The 21,270-nt window shown below is 36.9% G+C and overlaps 1 protein-coding gene across 1 annotated transcript in view; it reads right to left on the bottom strand.

Moving 5' to 3' along the window:
* The window catches only part of ZGRF1 (zinc finger GRF-type containing 1), an 88,269-nt gene that overhangs the window by 4,227 nt on the left and 62,772 nt on the right, over nucleotides 1–21,270 (bottom strand). Inside the window, exons 23-27 of the mRNA XM_032856764.1 lie at nucleotides 19,327–19,486; nucleotides 15,016–15,093; nucleotides 14,605–14,752; nucleotides 10,474–10,601; nucleotides 7,214–7,337 (exon numbers count right to left, since the gene is read on the bottom strand). Of these exons, the coding sequence (XP_032712655.1) occupies nucleotides 7,214–7,337; nucleotides 10,474–10,601; nucleotides 14,605–14,752; nucleotides 15,016–15,093; nucleotides 19,327–19,486 (638 nt within the window). The remainder of the gene's footprint in view (nucleotides 1–7,213; nucleotides 7,338–10,473; nucleotides 10,602–14,604; nucleotides 14,753–15,015; nucleotides 15,094–19,326; nucleotides 19,487–21,270) is intronic.

Raw genomic sequence — 21,270 nt, 5'->3', positions numbered from 1 at the left:
ACTTCATGGGCGCCTGGGTGGCTCAGTGGGTTAAGCCTCTGCCTTCGGCTAAGGTCATGGTCTCAGGGTCCTGGGATCGAGCCCTGTATCGGGCTCTCTGCTCAGCAGGGAGCCTGCTTCCCTTCCTCTCTCTCTCTGCCTGCCTCTCTGCCTACTTGTGATCCCTGTCAAATAAATAAATAAAATCTTTAAAAAAAAAAATCTACTTCATATTTTAAAAGTCATCGACAACAAATAAGTGAAAGAGCAAAGAGCATAACAGCATGCATACTATGCTAGCATTTGTTAAAACAGAGGGAAAATATGTATTTGCTTACACTGACAAATTATCACTAGAAGGGTACAAGCAAAGGTGACAGTTGCTTTGTGGGAGAGAAACTGAGTGGCTGGGGGACAGGAGTAGAAGTCTTCACTGTACTTTCTGGTTCCTCTTAAATTCAAATCCCAAATCATGTGACGAAGTTACCTATTCAAAAATGTTTTAAGAATCTAAATAATTTTTTAATTAAGATTATTAAGAAGCCACTGGAAAGGTCTGATTCAAAAGAATCTGGACACTGACATTATGGAAGCGGTAGAAAGTTATGCAGTTCAATTCAGTTACAATTAAAAGCTCAAGACCACTGAAAGCTTGAGTCTTCACAAATTAAGTACAACTCAACTCAAAACTTAAATCAACTTGCAACTCAGTGCATGGGGAAACTTCTGAAGAAAGTAGAATAAAACTGCCTTGCAGAATCCATTCTCTAATATCTAAACGGACAACAAAACATTAAAATAACAAAATACTAAAAACAACAGCAAAGAAAAAATACAGAAGCCAGGCAACAAATGTTTATAGCCATCCCAATGTCATAAACTTTAAAAGGTACCTGTCACCAAGAAAGAAAGAAAATTTAAGTGGAAGGGAGAAATGCAATACAGATCTTCCTTGACTTATGATGGGGTAACATCCTGATAAACCCATCATAAGTTGAAAATATCATAAGTCAAGATGCGTTTAATACATCTACCCTGTGGAACATCATAGCTTAGCCTAGCCTACCTTAAACATGCTTAGAATACTTACATTAGCATACAGTTGGGTTAATTCATTTATCACAAAGCCTGATTTATAAAGAAGTGTCGGATATTTCTTGTAATTTAATACTGTACTGAAAGTGAAAAACAGAATGGTTGTATGGGTGCAGAATGGTTCTTACATGTATCAGTTGTTTGTTTTCATGATCATGATTGGGAGCTGTAGCCCAGCATCATGAGAAAGGATCTTAACACATATTGTTAGCCTGGGAAAAGATCAAAATTCAAGATTCAAAGTATAGTTTCTACTAAATTTATCACTTTAACACCATCATTAAGTTGAAATTGTTAGGTCAAAACACTGTAAGTCAGGAACCATCTGTGTAGTAAGATTCCTAACTCCTCTAGAAGTCATAAAATAGAAATGGCTTCTAAGAATAATAATGAAACAGAGAAAGTGAAATGGGCAGTTTTTAGTGGAAGTGAAGGCTCTGAGGACTAAACATCAAACTGAGAGGACACGTGAAATCCAGGAATAGTCCTCATCTGGGAAAGGAACAATACCTCCAACCATGTGGAGTGAATACGGGGACAGGATATTTAACAAAACCTTGGAATTGAGAGAGCGCATGTAAGCTAAAAAAGACATTACACATTCTTATTTAGTTCTATTCCAGTCTCACTCCTACTCCACTTCCTTACCATCATATTTTAAGGATATTACAAAAATAGAGAATACGAATCTGAGAGAGCTACTCAAAGACAAACATCAAGTAATCAAGTAGGAATGGCAACTATGCAAACATATGACGGCTTCTCCCCCAAAATTAACAAAATAAGGAAGACAATGCAAACAATATGTATAGAACCCAGCCTAGACAAAATACAACCAAGAGGGGCTCCTGGGTGGCTCAGTGGGTTAAGCCTCTGCCTTCGGCCCAGGTCATGATCTCAGGGTCTTGGGATCGAGCCCCTCATCGGGCTCTCTGCTCAGCGGGGAGCCTGCTTCCCCCTCTCTCTCTGCCTGCCTCTCTGCCTACTTGTGGTCTCTCTCTCTCTGTCCAATAAAAGTAAATCTTTAAGAAAAAAAAAAAAATACAACCAAGAAACAGAAGAAAATTTTCCTCAAGTATAAAAGCTTTAGAATATAATCAGAATATAATTGAGTGAAACAAAATCTCAAAGGTGAGATGATGAAAAGATAAGATTAAAAGGGAAATTTCAATCCTAAAGAAACAAACTAATTTCTAAATGGTAACATTAAAGAACGGGTTCCCTCTCTTGCTGGGTCTCTCTCTCTGTCAAATAAATAAATAAATAAAATCTGGAAAAAAAAAAAAGAAATTAAGGTAACATAAATGGAAGACAGATAAAGACACCCAATATCAGAATAACTGGGGAACCTCTCTGTTTTAGACTGAATGTGTTCCCCACCCCAATTCCTATGTTGCAGCCCTCAACCCCAAAGTGATGGTATTTAGAGGTGGGGCCTTTGGAAGGTAATTAAGTTTAGATGAGCATGAGGATGAGGCCCTCATGATAAGATTAGTCTCCTTAAAAGAGGAAGAGGCCAGAGTTTTCTTTCTTTCCACCATGTGAGGATACAGCCAAGAACAGAGTTCTTATCAGGAACCAAATCTGAAGGTACCTTGACCTTGGCCTTCCCAAACTCCAGAATTGTGAGAAATAAATCTGTTGGTTAAGCCACCCAGTATATGGTGTTTTGTTATAGCACGCTGCACAGACAAGCTACTGACAGAGAATTCAACAGGTGGAACAAAAACCTTTCCTGAAACAAAGAACAAAAAGAATTTCCACTTTGAGATAACTTATTTTACAGAGTGATTAGTTACCGAAAGCTCCACACTAAGATATACTGTAGTAAGTTTATCAACTTTAAGGTTATAAAAATAGTTCTTGCACCCAGGTAGAAAATATAAATCATTACAAGGGGAAAATAATCAGGCTGGCCCCAAAATTCACAGTAATAGCAACATTTCAATAAGCCAAGGTGCCATTTACATTGAAAGGAAATAGACATTTGAAACAAAAAGAACTCAGGAAAGTTGGCATCTATGAGCCATTCTGGAAAAAAAAAAAAATGATGATGAAGTCCAAGGCACCCAGATGAATGAAAAAGTACTGAATTTTTTAAATATAGAACTGATTCTAAATAATTGTACAAATTATGATTGTAAAACAAAAAGAATAATGATGTAATAACTAACAAAGATAGGAACATGGGAAGGGATAAGAAAAGGGGGGTAAAGCATGAGAACACTAGTATCTCTACCATTTAGAGCAAAGAAATTAATCCATCTGTCTAAAATCTGTTAGAGGATCTTCTAGAAAAACTATCTCTTATGGGTAAAGAAATATTTATTTGAGATTTAATTATTTCTAGTTTCATTTCAGTTTTTCTCCTCTGCTAAGAAAATACAGATTATTGGAAGTTCAAACAGCAAAATAACCCCCTAAATGCAATTTAAACTAGCAAGAATAGGGATGCTTGGGAGGCTCAGTTGGGAAGTGTCTACCTCCAGCTCAGGTCATGATCCTGGGGTTCTGGGATAGCGTCCCACATCAGGGGGTCTGCTTCCCCCTCTTCCCCTGACCCTGCCCCAGCTTGTGCACACTCTCTCTCTCTCTCTCACTCTCTCAAATAAATCAACAAAATCTTTGAAAAAGAATAAACTAGCAACAATGAAAAATTAATTAATAATAAACTAGCAACAATGATAACATTTTTCCTTTGACAACAGATTTTCTATAACTCTTAGGTAATATTTTAATCTTCTGCTTTTAAAATAGCTTGCTTTAGATTATTGCATCAAAACAATAGTAATAATGAATAGGTATGCAAATTATGGTATATACATACAATGAAATATTATTCAGCCATAAAAAAGTAATTAAATCATATGCACCAATCAAATAGAATGGACGATTTAGAAATAAACCCACACAAAGTCAAATGATTTTTAACAAGGGTGCCAAAACCACTCAATGGGGAAATGACAGTTTTTTCAACAAATGGTGCTGGGAAAACAGGATATCTGCAAGGAAAAGAAAAAAGTTGATCTGTACCTTATATACCATATAAAAAATTAACTCAAAATGGATCAAAGAATTACATGTAAGAGCCAAAACTGTACCATTCTTAGAAGAAAACATTGGGGGACGTCAGTATGACACTGGACTGGGCAACAATTTCATGGCTATGACACCAAAATCATAAGTGACATAAGGAAAAAATAGATAAATTGGACTTCATCAAAATTACGAACTTTTGTGCATCTAAGGATACTGTCAAGGGGCACTTGGATGGCTCAGTTGGTTAAGCATCCACCTCCTGATTTTGGGTCAGGTTATGATCTCAGGGTCATGAGATTGCACCCCATGTCAAACTCCACACTGGCCTGGAGCCTACTTAAGAGTCTCTGTCCCTCTGCCTACCCCCCACTGACTTGCTCATGCAAGTTCTCACTCTCAAAAAAAAAAAAAATTAAAAAAAATAAGAAAAATATATATATATATATATATATATATATATATATATATATATATATATTCAAGAAAACAAAGACTACCTAAGAATGGAAGAAAGTATTTGCAAATAAGGGTTTAATATCCAGAAAATATAAAGAACATATACAACTCAACATCAAAAAACCAAACATCCCAATTCAAAATTGGGCAAAATATTTCAATAAACATTTTTCCAAAGATAAGCACATGCAAAAATGCTTAATGTCCTTATTCATTAGGGAAACCACAATGAGAGACCTTCTTTACATCTATTAGGAGAGCTATTATTTAAAAAGCCCCAGGGCGCCTGGGTGGCTCAGTGGGTTAAAGCCTCTGCCTTCAGCTCAGGTCATGATCCCAGGGTCCTCGGATCGAGCCCCGCATCGGGCTCTCCACTCCGTGGGGAGCCTGCTTCCTCCCTCTCTGCCTACTTGTGATCTCTCTCTCTCTCTCTCTCTCTGTCAAATAAATAAATAAAATCTTAAAAAATAAAAATAAAAAGCCTCAAAAATATAAAACAAAAAAACAAATATTGGTGAAGATGTGGAGAAACTGGAACATTTTGTTGAGAAATCCCTGTTGGGAATGTAAATGGTATAGCTGATATGGAAAACAGTTTGGCAGTTCCTCAAAAAGTTAAACACAAAAATTATCGAGGATGTGGAGAATGGAGAACCTTCTTACACTGGGAATGCAAACCGATGCAGCCACCCTGAAAAACTGTATGGACATTCCTCAAAATTTAAAAATAGAACTACTATGTGATCCAAGGTATTTGCACTTCAATACAATACAAAACAAAATACAAATATAATACAATAAAATGCAAACACAAAATACAAATATAATACAAATAAAATACAAATACAAAAATACAAAAACACTAATTCAAAGGCATACATGCACCTTGATGTTTACAGCAGCATTATCTACAATAACCAAACTATGGAAATAGCACAAGTGTTGACTGATGAATGGAAAAAGAAAATGTGATATAGGTATATATAGGTATATAGAGATACACACACACACACATATACAATGGAATATTATTACTCAGCCACAAAAAAAAAGAATGGAATCTTCCCATTTACAATGACATGGATGGAGCTAGAGAGTATAATGCTAAGCAAAATAAGTCAGAGAAAGACAAATACCATTTGATTTCACTCGTATGTGGAATTTAAGTAACAAAACAAGCAAAGGGGAAAGAGATAGAGGCAAACCAAGAAACAGACTCAACTACAGAGAACAAACTGATGGCTATTAGAGGGGAGGTGGATAGTGGGATGTGTTAAATAGGTGGTGGGGAGTAAGGAGGGCACTTGTGAGAAGTACTTGGTGTTGTATGGAAGTGGGGAATTACTATCCAGTACATGTGTATTTTAACTAACTGGAACTTGAATAAAAACTTAAAAATAAAAAAAAGAATGGATTTTAAAAAGCCATAAAATTATTGTATGACCCAGTAGTAGCACTTCTGGATACATAATCAAAAGAACTGAAAGCAAAGACTTGAACAGGTATTTATATACCAATGTTCATAGCACCATTATTCACAGTAGCTGAAAGATAGAAACAACCCACGTATCCATCCATAGATGAGTGAATAAAAAAATGTGGTATTACACACAATGGAATGTTATTTGGCCTTAACAAAGAATGAAATTCTGACACATACCACAACATGGATGAACCTTGAATGTATTATGCTAAGTAAATAAGCCAAACACAAAAGGACAAATATTGTATGATTCTACTTATATAAAGCACCCAGAGTAGGCAAATTCATAGAGAAAGAAAGTAGAATAGAGGTTATCAGCTCAAGAAAGAAGCATATTAAATAATGGGTACAAAGTTTCTGTTGGGATAATGAAAAAGTTCTGGAAATGAGCAGGCAATGGCTGCACTACGTTATGAATGTGTACTTTTAAAAAAATGTAATATAGTACGGACATACGCGACAGTGTGGATGAACCTCAACAACACTGTGCTAAGTGACAGAAGCCAGGCACAAAAGGTCACATATTGTATAGATTCCAAGTTGTATGATATGAAAGTTGTAAGACTGTATGATTTAAAATCCCCTGAAGAGATAAATCTATGTAGACTAAAAATGGACTGGTGGTTGCCAGGGCTGGAAGGAGGAGGAAATGGACAGTAACTGCTCAAGGAGTATGGGATTTTATCTTGGGGTAATAAAAATATGTTGAAACTAGAGAGAGGTCATTACACAGTATTGTGAATGTACTAAATGTCACTGACTTATTTAGTTTAAAATGGTTAATTTTATGTTATGTGAATGTTACCTCAATTTAAAATATATTAATAATTAATTTTAAAAATTCATTTAAATGTGAAGCAGCACTCTACAATGGCTCTACAATAGGGGACAGGGATAATAGAGACATTATAGAGTTTTTTAAATTTTAGAGCAAAAGCAATGCATTTACTACTCACTACTAAAGTACATGGGGAAAAGATTAATTTTATAAAAGGGCAGTTAAATTACAGGGTTCTACTTATCTTTAAGAGGGGTACTTTCTAAACAATTACAGTTAAAATTATTTTAGGGGATGGGGTAGTTCTAATATTTTCATTATCTATCAATCTATACAGTGTATAATCAATAAATTATAATTTTGTATGAATTCAGCAGTAGTACCATTAAGCAAAGCCGATCAAAAAGAGTTTGTTCCAATCCATTTTCATGAGCTGCATCAGAACCCTGAATAGTAGGAGGAAGCTGTTTGGGATCTCCAACAAGAATCAGCTTTTCACACTCAAACCTAGAAACAGAATTCCAAAAGTCAATCTGAGCAACAACAAAAAAGGATGCATTGATATCACTTACTGCGCTATTTTTTTTTTTTTAAGATTAATTCATCTGAGAGAGAGAGAAAGGGCAGGGGTGGGGGAGCAGAGGCAGAGGGAGAGAGTGGGAGAAACTTAAGCAGACTCCTCATTGAGCCCAGAGCCCAGTGAGGCTCAACGGGGCTCTATCTCATGACCCTGAGATAATGACCTTAGGCCCAAACCAAGAGTCATAGACTTAACCAACTGTGCCGCCCTCATGCCCCTTATTGCACTATTCTCTAACATGTATTTCAAAGAACTGGATATCACAAAGAGTTCTAGGAACTGGGGTACCTAGCTTGCTCAGTCAGTAGAATATGTGACTCTTGATCTCAGGGTTTTGAGATTAGATTACTTGAAAATAAAAAAATCTTAAAAAAAAAAAGAAAGTTCTGGTAGCCAACAAGGCTTGATAATGCTAATAAATGTATTAAAAGGATTTGAAGCTATTCAGTTAAAAATCCTTTACAACTTTTTTCCACATAAAACTTCCTAAATGGGGTGCCTGGGTGGCTCCGTGGGTTAAAGCCTCTGCCTTCAGCTCAGGTCATGATCCTAGGGTTCTGGGATGGAGCCCCGCATCGGGCTCTCTGCTCAGAGGGAAGCCGGCTTCCTCCTCTCTCTCTCTCTCTGCCTGCCTCTCTGCCTACTTGTGATCTCTGTCTGACGAATAAATAAATAAATCAATCTTTAAAAAAAAAACAAAAACTCGCTAAATGTCTGCCTGCCTCTGCATGGAATAAGCATTTTGCAGAACACATTTTGAGAAACAATGACTTTTAAATTCTGTAAACTCAGAGGCTTTCTTAAAAGTCATTTGGCTTAAACTCTTGTTTTAGAGATGAAGTAAATTAGGCTCCTGGGGCTAAATGTCTTTCTAAATAGAGGTAGGATATCATGGGAAAATGTCTGGTTTTTGTAGAAAAGTCTATATCCAAATCTCAGCTCTATTATATTATATTCTATGGACACAAGTTATTCAACTTCTCCAAGCTTCAGTATTCTCACTGGTAACCGGATGTGTTAATACCTTGCAAAACTGTTGTAAGGACTTAGTGAAGTATATAATGTGTTTAATATACAGTAGGTGCTCCAAAGTATTACTCCTCTATCCTCCATGCAATGCCTTACTGTTCCTCCATTCCTGGCTCCTGAATAGCGTGACCAACTCATCCTGGTTTGCTAAGGACTTCCCAGTTTAAACTAAAATTCCTATGATGAAGGACCTCCCAAGTCCCAGGGAAAACATACTAATTGGTACCCTGCTCCCTCATTAACCAGGGATAGAGCAAGGACTAGAACTCAGGTCTACTGGGTCCAAGTTTAGCACTTTTGCCATCACCTTTAGGATCCCTCAATTAGAAATGTTTTAAAAGCATAATGTTTCAATTAGCTGATACAGCTTAGAAGATGTCATAGTCTTCTAAATTTTAGTACACAAATTTTTAACTTATTTTTCTTTATATACTTTATATCCTTCCATAATATAATTTTCAGAACCTAAATACTGGAATTTTAACAAAGTAAGTTACTGAAGGACGTTCTTCAATAGCTTAGGTCCTCAAAGTAGGACTAAAATGGAACCTTTAATCTAGCTGGGAAATCTGCAAGGTCCTAGTAGAATTCTAGCACGAGAGCTATCAAGGCTTTAAAAATTACGTAATCTGGGGTTCCTGGGTGGCTCAGTTGGAAAAGTGTCTCACTCTTGATTTCGGCTCAGGTCCTCATCCATATCAAGCCCTGTGTCAAGCTCTGTGCTTAATGGAGAATCTGCTCTCTTCCTCTCTTTTCCCTACCCCCACTTATGTTCTCTCTCTTTTTTTTTAAGATTGATTTTATTTATTTGTTTGTTTGACAGAGAGAGACACAGTGAGAGCAGGAACACAAGCAGGGTGAGTGGGAGAGGGAGAAGCAGGCTTCCCGCCAAGCAGGGAGCCCCATGCAGGGCTCCATCCCAGGACCTTGGGATCATGACCTGAGCCGAAGGCATATGCTTAATGACTGAGCCACCCAGGCACCCACCTCCTCTCTCAAATAAATAAATTTTCAAAAAAAAAAATTATGTGATTGATCACTAGGGAAATACAAATCAAAACTATAATGAGATACCACCTCATACCTGTTAGAATGGTTAAAATCAACGTAAGAAACAGTGGGACTGGTGAGAATGTGGAGAAAGAAGAACCCTCTTGCACTGTGGGTGGGAATGCAAACTAGTACAGCCACTATGGAAAACTGTGGAGGTTCCTCAAAAAATTAACAACAGAACTACCCTACGATCTAGCAATTGCACTACTGGGTATTTACTCAAAGAATACAAAAACACTAATTCAAAGGGATAATGCACCCTTATGTTTATAGCAGCATTATTTATAATAGCCAAGATATGGAAGCTGTCTAAATGTCCATCAACTGAGGAATGGATAAATAAGTGGTATCTACATATACAACAGAATATCATTCAGCCATAAAAAGAAAATGCAATCTTGCCATTTGCAACGATATAGATGGGCTAGAGAGTACAATGCTAAGAAAAGTAAGTCAGTCAGAGAAAGACAAATACCATATGATTTCATTCATATGTGGAATTTAAGAAATAAACAAAGGGAAAAAATAAGAAAGAGACAAATCAAGAAACAGACTTTTCATTATAGAGCACAAACCAATGGTTACCAGAGGGGAGGCTGGTTGCGGGGGTATTGGGGGGGGAGGGCTAAACAGGTGATGGGGATTAAGGAGGCATTTGCGATGAGCACAGGGTATTGTACGGAAGTGCTGAATCACTATATTGTACACCTGAAACTAATATTACACTGTATGTTAACTAACTGTATGTAAAGTTAAAACTTCAAAAAAAGAATTATGTGATCCAAATGCCTCAACTGTGATCTAACAAAATCTTGACACATTAACCAAATCCCCCCCAAATTATCTTCTGCATTCTTTTAAATGAGTTTAGTACCTAAATTACTAAGAATTTTCACACAAGTTTGGTAAGAGTTTGAAGTGAGAAATTATTTGAAATAATTGTGATATCTGTGTTTTTCAGAAAAGAAATGTTTAGGTTACCTTGCAATAGGAAGGAGAGAGGCCGGTTCAGTTATTTGACTACACTCATCCAGCACAACTACAGGAAATTTAAGATCATTCATGCACGGGAACGGGCAGGCTGCACAGGTAACTCCAACTACTCGTACCTTTATTACAACAAGAATATTATTAATTAACAACTTTTTAGGAAATAAAGATAATGTATTTACCAAAGAACTTGTAAAGCTAAAATCAGAAATGAGCTGTCCTAATTTAATTACTGGCAATCAAGAATCACAAGTCACTTTACCTCCACATTTTTATTATTCCCACATAGGAAATGGAAATCACAGAACAAAGGCTACTTAGCCACATGTCCCTTAATAAGAACAAATAAAAGGCACACTTTGATATTCACAAGGAAGGTATTATATTATCAAGGATTTTAAAAATATTAAGGATGACATACATATTTCATCCTTCTAGATGAAGCTGAATAAACACAACATCCATTATTATTATCAACAGAGGCCAAAGTTCTCCACAAAGAGCACTGAACACGCTAATGAACTGTACCTTGCTTAACCTTCATGCATGCTAGGATTTTGACTTATTTTAGAAAGTAAAAATGTCTAACTATTTCTAAACAACAGTAAATTAAATTGTACTTGTGGTCTGTAAGCATATTTGAATCTTATAATTCTCAAATATTATAGCAGAATACCATTATCCTCAAGGCAAAAAACCTGATTTAAAAAAGCTAACATTTAATTTCTGGAACTAAATATAAACAAAAGGAAAATCACTGAATTTTCTGATTAGATGTGCTCAATTGCCCTGTAGTCTAATAGCCACATACACACACACACACACACACACACACTCACTCATATACACATACACACATGCATATATAATTTTTTTCCCTCTTAACAATCTGGAGAATAATTCCATTTCCTTTTTTTTAAAAAAAAAGATTTTATTTGGGGCACCTGGGTGGCTCAGTGGGTTAAGCCTCTGCCTTCGGCTCAGGTCATGATCTCTGGATCCTGGGATCGAGCCCCACATCGGGCTCTTTGCTCGGCAGAGAGCCTGCTTCCCTCTCTCTCTCTGCCTACTTGTGATCTCTCTCTGTCAAATAAATAAATAAAATCTTAAAAAAAAAAAAAAGATTTTATTTATTTATTTGACAGGGAGAGAGATAGTGAGAGAGGGAACACAAGCAGGGGGAGTGGGAAAAGGGAGAAGCAGGCTTCCCGCTGAGCAGGGAGCCCGACGCAGGGATCAATCCCAGGATCCTGGGATCATGACCTGAGTGGAAGGCAGACACTTAAGGACTGAGCCACCCAGGCACCTCTATAATTCCACTTCTTGGTAGCAAGGGCAGTCCACAAAAATGGACCATATTTTTTGTCAACAAACGTGACTGACAAAAATATGCTTTACAAATTAAATACTACCTCCAAAGATCCCATAAAACAAGAAATATTATATACATTAATAACATTTATCACATATTATAGCCCTGTCAGTTAGATTTTCCTTTTGTTAAAAACAAAAACAAAATCACAAAGCCACATTTATGTTAGAAACTCCATACTTTTTAAATAGTCAGCTCTTTTAATAAGATCCAGCAGAAGACACCACTGTAGCAATATACACTGCTCATGTTATCACTTTCAAATATCATTCATTATTTAATTTCTGGAAACTATACCTGATAAAGACAACCTTAGACTAAGAACCTGAAAGTTGTGAGCTGGGAAGCAATTTTTTTAAAAGAAATATCTAGTACAAAAACCTAAAGAACTAATGTTTCTTTAAAATATTATATGATTTGTATCTTTAATTTGTTATATTGCTAAGATTCTAATCACAGAAGAAATTTTATTACTGATCTAGAAAATAGCAATTAACTATGAAGCATTTTTAAAATTTAATTTTATTGTAAAGACACATCACTTTAGAAATGTATTAGCTCTGAACGCCTAACTGGAGCTTGGAAATTTGCTAGACAAAACTTTTTTTTTTTTTAAAGATTTTATTGATTTATTTGACAGACAGAAATCACAAGTAGGCAGAAAGGTAAGCAGATAGGAGGGGGGGGGGAAGCAGGCTCCCTGCTGAGCAGAGAGGCCGATGCGAGGTTCAATCCCAGGACCCTGGGATCATGACCTGAGCTGAAGGCAGAGGCTTTAATGCACTGAGCCACAGGTGCCCCTGTTAGACAAAACTTTTTAAAAAACGTTTCCTTTGAAAGTGTTTTCACTGGGGCACCTGGGTGGCTCAGTCAGTTGTACATCTGACTCTTGGTTTCAGCACAGGTCATGATCTCATGGGTCATAATCTCATGGGTCATGAGATCAAGCCCTGTATCAAGCTCCAAACTCTGCAGGGAGTCTGCTTAAAGACTCTCTCCCTCTGCCCCTCCCCTCACACACGTGTGCATGCAGACATGTATGCACTCTCTCTTTAAAATACATAAATCTTGGGGCGCCTGGGTGGCTCAGTGGGTTAAAGCCTCTGCCTTCGGCTCAGGTCATGATCTCAGGGTCCTGGGATCAAGCCCCACCTCGGACTCTGCTCAGCGGGGAGCCTGCTTCTCCCTCTCTGCCTGCCTCTCTGCCTACTTGTGATCTCTGCCTGTCAAATAAATAAATAAAATCTTTTAAAAAAATAAAGTAAAATACATAAATCTTTAAAAATAAACAAATAAAAGAGTTTTCATTTGTAAACAAATAATACCAATGAGCAATAGACTATGCTCTCTGGGCTTTCACATAGAAAATTATCAAAGAAAAAAGAAAATTATCAAAGAAATCATTAACAATTATTCTTACATATCAATATTATGTTGGATAAGTGAGTAAAAGGATAATTTACATAAATGACTAATTTGCATGACTTGAACCCAGTCAAAATAAGCCCTTCTGGATTTAGCTGGGGAAAAGGAAGTAGTTAACTCTGTAACTCAAAATAACAGAAAGCTAGTCTGAAGTCTTCTGAGGACTTCTATAACCAAAACTTGTAGATTGATTATTATTTGCAATTTCTCCCTCCCTCCCTGTAAGAGTATTACATATCCACACCCTTTACCATGTGACTTTGCAGTGCTTCTCACCAGAGAAATAGGGAGAGTTATTTCCCTGTCCCACTAAATGTTAGGCTTGGCCATATGACTTGTTGCAGCAAATGGAATATTAGCAGACATGACATGAACAAAAGTTTTAAATGTATTTGTGTGATCTAGGCTTCCTTCTTGAACTTCTGCCATCTGTCAAAAGAAGACCATCATACCATGCACAATTGGTCTCAGAATAAGAGATCTGAACCAAAGCCTCAAGCTGGGCCTTGTCAACTGACCTTTAGAGTCATAATTTTGTTATCTTAAAGTATTGAGATTTTGTTTGTTAAGCAGCATTACTACTGAAATAGCTACACAATATGGGGACCCAAGTATGCTGATTTTTCTGAATCTCTTGCAGAAAGTAACCAATGTCTACATGGTCCAAGAAGTCAACAACCCTCTTTTCTTCCCTTTCTCTTTCTTTTCCTCATGCTCTCCTTTCACTGGAGGAGGCTACTGACTGACTTCTTTCTCATCAGCTACCAGCTGAAGGAAGCTGCCGAGATCAGAAGGTGATAAAGGGTTGTGGCTACTTTACAGCTTGAGATCCTGTGTGTCCAGTCTTGGCTTCTAAAACTTAGAAGAAAGTATATGAACCTCCTAGATTCTCAGATATAGACAAACCCTGAAAGGGTTGGCTTTCTAGGAAGGCATTAAAGGCATTAAAGACAAGGCATTAAAGACAAATTTGACAAATTTTGCACAGGGTCAGACCTTTTCCTTCCCCATTTCACCTAGAAAAAACCCAAGTTTCGTTTAACTTGCCAGGAAATCTATTCCCATCTCTTCTCTTTCCTCTTTGAGCTTATAAAAAGATATACAAATACAGAAAAGGAGAAAGGATAACTCATTCATGGTTGGATCTGTTCACAAATTTGAAGAATGTTTTGCAATAAGATAAAACATGCACTGGATAGACATACACACACCTTTTATTTGACTCTAAACTATCACAGTCATTTGTTTTATTTAAAGGAAATATTCTTCATTAACAAGAATAAAAGAATTCTGAGTAGTATATACAAATTAAGAAACAAACTTACCTGCTTCAGCAGGGTTTTATTGGTCCCCAGTTTATGCTGTTCAATACTTTTTCTGACATAGACCCTTTCCAGAGGAGTCAAGTCTTCTTTCATTAGTGCATGTAGTTCTTTCAGTTGTTCATTTTCACTTTCTGAACCAGCATGCAAACTAAAAAAGGAATTACATAAAAGAATACCCCTCTCTTTTTTTAAAATTAACATATAATGTATTATTTGTTTCAGGGGTTAGGAATACCCCTCTTTATCCCATTTTCACAACATTAGAAAAAAGTAAAATAGAGATTTTCTAAGTTAACAACAACAACAAAAAGATAAAGCTTTCTCCACTCTTCTTCAAAAACCAAATTTAAAATTATATAAAATTATTATACTTCTTTGAGCACTCTGACTTTTAAAAATCCATGTTCTTACCTATAAGGTAAAACTGGCTTGGCAATCTTCCTGATACTCCCAACTCTGACAAACTTTTCAAAGCCAAGACTGAGAAGCCTTGAAAGAAAACAAGATAAAATAGATTCCGATTATTTAGAAGAATTTATAAAGCAAAGTTTCACCTAATATTTATGTTATTAAAATTATTTTTGTGTAACAGTGTATTTTAGTTACAGAATTCAACCTGATGTGCCTAAATGCAGTAAATGCAATGTAGCTAAAAACTTTTTTTTATATAATACATTTTATAAAGAATTTTTAAATTATACTGAAGGTTCATTAAATGTTTCTAAAATACTGATGTTAGTATTTATCACAAATAAAACTGTCTCTGACATAATAATATGGAAAATAGCTACCATATACTTAGCATCAGCATTTATTAGGAATGCATGCCTATTTTTATATACATTATCTCATTTAATACTCATTACAGCTCTGCATGATAGTACTCATTCTATAGATGAGAACTCCAAAGATGAGGTATTTTGCTGAGGCCACAGAGCTAATAAGTAGAGTCAGCCATGATTCAGCCTAGGCAAGTCTGTCTACCTTCGAAAGCTATGATCATTCTTCTACATACATCATCCCCAATTAGGGCTTTGTGAAGAAGCCACTCTCACCTACCTTTCCATCTCATTTATCTTAGAGCTCTGGCTCTCGGCTAGCAACAGAGCAGGGATCTCAATGAATATCCAGTTCTCTACAACATCTTCTGTCACCTCAAATGGGAATTTAAAGTGCTAGAAAGCTAAATAAACTATAGCTTTCCACACACAGTTTTCCTAAATAATTTGGAAGCAGTTTGTTTAATGTCAATACATGGATAAACTGCAACTTCTGCATATTTCATAGTCCTCATCTTGGAGACAGTCAGCCACTTTTCAGTCTCAAAACATAGATTACATTTTTTCAATGCAATTTTATGTTAATTCTGTGATAACAGAGTATGCAGTATCCTCATCATACCACTAAAATAGGGTAAAAAGTATGTTTTTTGAGGGCACCTCGTTCACTCTGTCAGTTAAGCATCCTCTTGCTTTGGGCTCAGGTCATGATCTCAAGGTTATGAGATGAGCCTCACCTCGGGCTCTGCACTTAGCTAAAGTCTGTCTGTCCCTCTCCCTCTGCTCCTCCCCCCACCTCACACGTTCTCTTTCTAAAATACATAAAATCTTAAAAAAAAAAAAAAAAAGTACATTTTATTTCTTCTCAAGAAACTCTTTTTCCCATCCTGTCCATTACTGTCAGAGTACATTGTCCAAATGTATTGCTAAATGTTATTTTAATGTGTGAGTCTAGCCTATATGCAGTTGAGGTGTATATCCTAATTATAGATCCATATTTCTCAGGTCCTTATCAGAGGCTTAAACATTGGAGAATTTCTCCTAAATTTTTTAGTATTCAGTACTTACCTTCCTTCTTCATTCTAACTTTATGATTTTTCTAACTTTTCTAACAGACTACAGTTAAATTTTCATCTCAAGCTGAGCAGTCTAAAGCTTTTTCCTGTTTAGCCCCCAAGTAACTCCTCTTTGTCTTGAATCAAGAAATGTATTCAGTCTCTGTTTTAGATTACTTAGAAGACTGTACACTGGCAGATCCTTTCTGAAGGACAATTTTGAAAAATAAATTAGGAAGCTTAGAAAATATTTACATCTTGGGGTGCCTGGCTGGCTCAGTCAGTAAGCAAGCAACTCTTGATCTCAGGGTTGTGAGATTTACAAAAAAAAAAAAAAAATTAGGGGCACTTGGGTGACTCCGTCAGTTAAGTGCTGACTGTTGATTTCAGCTCAGGTTATGATCTCAGGGTCATGGGATTGAGCCCTACATCAGGCTCCTCACTCCTTGCTCAGTGTGGAGCCTGCTTAAAATTCATTCTCTCCCCCTTCCTCTGCCACTCCCTCACCCCCCTGCATGCAACATGTGTGTGCTCTCTCTCACTCTCTCAAATAAATCAAAAAATCTTAAAAAAATAAAGTTTACATCTTTTATTCTAGGCCTGAGACTTTTCTTTAAGGAAAGAATCAGAAATGGAGACAGATTAATATCTAAGGATCTTTACTGCAATGTTATTTATAATGGCAAAAATCTAAAAAAAGTTTACTGATCAAAAATTGCTTGATTAGGAGTGCCTGGCTTAGTCGGAGAAATGTGGGACTCTTGATCTCGGGGTCCTGAGTTCAAGCCCCATGTTAGATGTAGATTACTTAATAAAACTTTAAAAAAATTGCTTAATTAAAGTGTAAGCATATCATTGCATTGCATATGACAAAGTTGAGAAAAATTGTTTTTTCTAAAAGATGCAATAATATAAATAATCTTTTTTAAAACATTTTATTTATTCATTTTAGAGAGTGAGCAAGAGCATGTGAGAGCAGAGGAGGGGCAGAGGGAGAGGGAGAAAGAATCTGAAGCAGACTCTGCACTGAGCACTGAGTCCCATGTGGGGTTGGATCCCACAACACTGAGCTGAAACCAAGGGACAGACATTTAACCAACTGGGCTACCCAGGTGCCCCAATACTTTATCTTTATGTGAAAAAAACAGGACACAAAATACTACATTATGTTGAATGCTAAGTATGGAAAATAAATGAGTATATGCGTATGCCTTAAAAATCTGTAAAGAAATATATTATCTGTATAGTCTGCATATTTTCCACCTTAAGCATTCATTTATGTAATTATAAAAGTTAATTTTTAAAAAGCCTACACATTTTAAAATGAGTTCTTTCTTCTAATCAAACTTTGTCATTTATGTCAAAATTATGTCAATATGTTATTGGGATACTGGTAAAATATGTAATATTTTCTTTGCATTTAAAAAAAATTTTTTTAAGTATTGTATTTATTTTAGAGAGAAAGAGAAAGTGAGAGAGAGGATGTGTGACTGGGGAGAGGGCAGAAGGAGGGAGAAAAACAAGCAGATTCTGAGTGCAGAGCCCAAGACAGGGCTTGATCTCATGACCCTGAGATCATGACCTGAGCCAAAATTAAGAATCAGATACTTACCTGCTTAATTGGCTGAGCCACACAGTGCTCCTGTCTTTGCATTTTCAATAAAATTTTACACAATGACAAAAATTTTATACCTGCAATACAGATTATGATTGTCTTCCTTAGATCCCTATTACTAAAATTAAAAATTAATTTGACTAAACTGATCAGCTGTTTTACTATTATAGGTTCATACAGACAGGCATTTAAGAATGACCTATAAGTAAGGGGTGCCTGGGTGGCTCAGTTGGTTAAGAATGACCTATAAGTTGGTTCGGCAATTTTAGCCCACTTCCAAGGTTCTTGAGTCAGGAACAAATGACTTTTATTCATGGCACTGGTAACAGCATAAGCAACCACAAATATGCACTGGTTTCCCTTGGTCCCCAAGTCCAGTGGAAAGACACAGAAGGTCCAGATAGATCCTTGCACATACATTGTGTTGAGCTGCAGAAAAGAAACACTGAACTCGGAGAGCCACTCTTCTTATAACAATCAGTAAGCAAACCTGCTCTTTGTCTTGGAGGGAGACACTACCTTGTCAATCAAGGCTGCTTGCTGCAAACATAACACTGAGAAATGTCTTGGGTAATCGTGGTCAGGGCTTTGCATCCTTAACATCCCAGGAGGGATGGTCAGGGTCCCAGGGCAGATTGCCTCCCTCAACAATATACCCTTTAGCCCTACATGACCAAGTTTAATTTTTAGTGAGTATCCTGTCCTTGTGCCAACATGGTCAGGTTTGGTATTTGATTTTATCATATTTATAACCTAATAAGTTAGTTTATTACTCTTTCATTGATGCTCTCTCAGTCAGAGACTAAGGCCTTGAATTTTTGACATGCCCAGCAAAAATATGCATGGACACTCAGGGCCCATGATGGATTGTCTCTCTCAACAATAACCTAAAATATTAACTACTTAGGGCCTCCTGGTTGGCTCAGTCGGAGGAGCATGTGACTCTTGATCTTGGCGTCCTGAGTTCGAGCCCCACGCTAGAGGCAGAGTTGCTTAAATAAATAAAACTTTTAAAAATTTAAAATAGAATAAAATAATAAAATATTAACTATTTATTTTTTTAAAGATTTTATTTATTCATTTGACAGACAGAGATCACAAGCAGGCAGAGAGGCAGGCAGAGAGAGAGGAGGAAGCAGGCTCCCCGCTGAGCAGAGAGCCTGACTCGGGGCTCAATCCCAGGACCCTGGGATCTCTGCCGAAGACAGAGGCCTTAACCCACTGAGCCACCCAGGCACCCCAATTAGCTATTAAATATACTAGTCATACGTACCCAAGAAGTACTCTGTCCACAGCTACATTAGTGGAAGAAGAAATGAGAAGTTTCCATGGTCTTGCATTTCCAACTGTAGGAACTTCACTCTTTTCAAACAGCTGTACAAGAAACAAAATCACCACTGCCAGCAAATAGCTCTTTCCTGCTCCAAAAACACCTAATTATTTTGAAGGAAGGAGAAAAAAATAAAGGCAATACTATAAATAAATTTCTGAAAGCACAAGAAACATTTCCTCCATCTGCCTTCCTCTCTCCTTTGTTTAAATTAATTTGTTCAAAAAACATTCATTGAGTTACCACTATGTGCTTAGCAGAGGGGATAAGTAGATAGATAACCAAAGACCTCCATATTTAATGAGACCCTAGACAAAGTAAAGGAACAATGATAAAGAAGGGTAAGTAAAAAAGAACATTTCTTCTTTTGCCATTTAAAAATTTATAGTATGTATAAAAGAACATTACTTTCTGCTTTGGTGGAGATGGGAATGTCTCCTAAAAATAAGAAGTGCAGAAGTAAGGCTTTCAGCGTAAGATATCCAGACTGCTTAAAGAAAGGTCATTCTAGGCAAAAGCATGACAAAGTATGTAGATGTTACCTATTTCTATACAGGCTATTGCAAATAGGCAAGAGATGAGGCTGACAAGATAGGCAGGAGGATAAATCACAAGAGTTCTTCATGGTACGGCTAAAAAGTTTATTTTGTCTTGTAGGCCAGGGACAGTCCCAAAGGATTTCAAGCAATAGAACTGACTTAGGCAGATTGTATTTTGTAAAAACTACTTGAGTGAAAGTAATTACAAAAGGTAAAACTAAAGGTAGATCAATTAGAAAGCTGTATGACAATAATTGCTACAATATTGTTACAATACTTTAATACATGCTAACTTCCCTGAGTGCCTCCCTTTCCTGAGTGCCTAAGCCCTTTACTAATCAGTTAAGTCATTTAATCTTCCAATCCTAAGAGACAGACGCTATTATCAACTCCATGTTACAAGGCAGGAAATTAAAAAGATAAGTAACGTGCCCAAGATCATACAGCTAATAAATAAAACAGCCAGGATATAAAGCCAGGATTCTAGCTCAAGAGCCCACCCTCTTACCAGTAGGCTATATGAAGACTGGGCTTAAGGGGATGCTAGTGATCTGGAGAGAAAAAAACTGATATGAAAGAAGGTAGACACTAGAAGGGAAACATCTCAGTAACTGATATGATGAGGGAAGATAAAGAGTAGGAGGAGGATTAAGAGAGGCACTTCATCTAGGGAGAAAGAGTAATCAAGGATGACTCCCAGATATCTAGCTTGGTCAACAGGGTGGATGTGATGCAAATCCTCAAAGTAGCACAAAACAGCTCAGTGGAGGTCTGTGAGAGGAAATGAGCTAAAGGGGTGACAGAATCTGAATAGAATGATTAGTTCTAAGAGGGGGAAAGTAAAGCTCCCTTACTGGGACAGAACCAAACGAGGTTAAAAATAGATTCAAACTTAGGTAAATTGGAGAAGGAGAGCAGGATATTGAAAGGAGTTTCTGTTATAAGCTCCGTTTCCTGTTTTAGAGGAAAGATCAGTTTCAGAAGAGAGTGGGGCAGGAGCAAGGAGGATGCCCCTTATATTCTTCATATAAGAATGAAGGTTTGGGGGGGCGCCTGAGTGGCTCAGTGGGTTAAAGCCTCTGCCTTCAGCTCAGGTCATGATCCCAGGGTCCTGGGATCAAGGCCAGCATCGGGCTCTCTGCTCAGTGGGGAGCCTGCTTCCCTCCTCTCTCTCTGCCTGCCTCTCTGCCTACTTGTGATCTCTGTCAAATAAATAAATAAAATCTTTAAAAAAATAATAAATAAATAAAATGTCAAATAAATAAATAAAAATCTTAAAAAAACGAATGAAGGTTTGGAATAGCTGCTGCAGGAGTATGAAAGAGTGAGCAGACTAGGAATTAAGAAA

Source organism: Lontra canadensis, unplaced genomic scaffold (assembly GCF_010015895.1).
Source record: "Lontra canadensis isolate GAN:19392208 unplaced genomic scaffold, GSC_riverotter_1.0 scaffold1, whole genome shotgun sequence".
In the NCBI taxonomy this organism is placed as follows: Eukaryota; Metazoa; Chordata; class Mammalia; order Carnivora; family Mustelidae; genus Lontra; species Lontra canadensis.
Note: the sequence above shows the minus strand (reverse complement) of the source record. Positions and strands in the feature narration are given on the sequence as shown.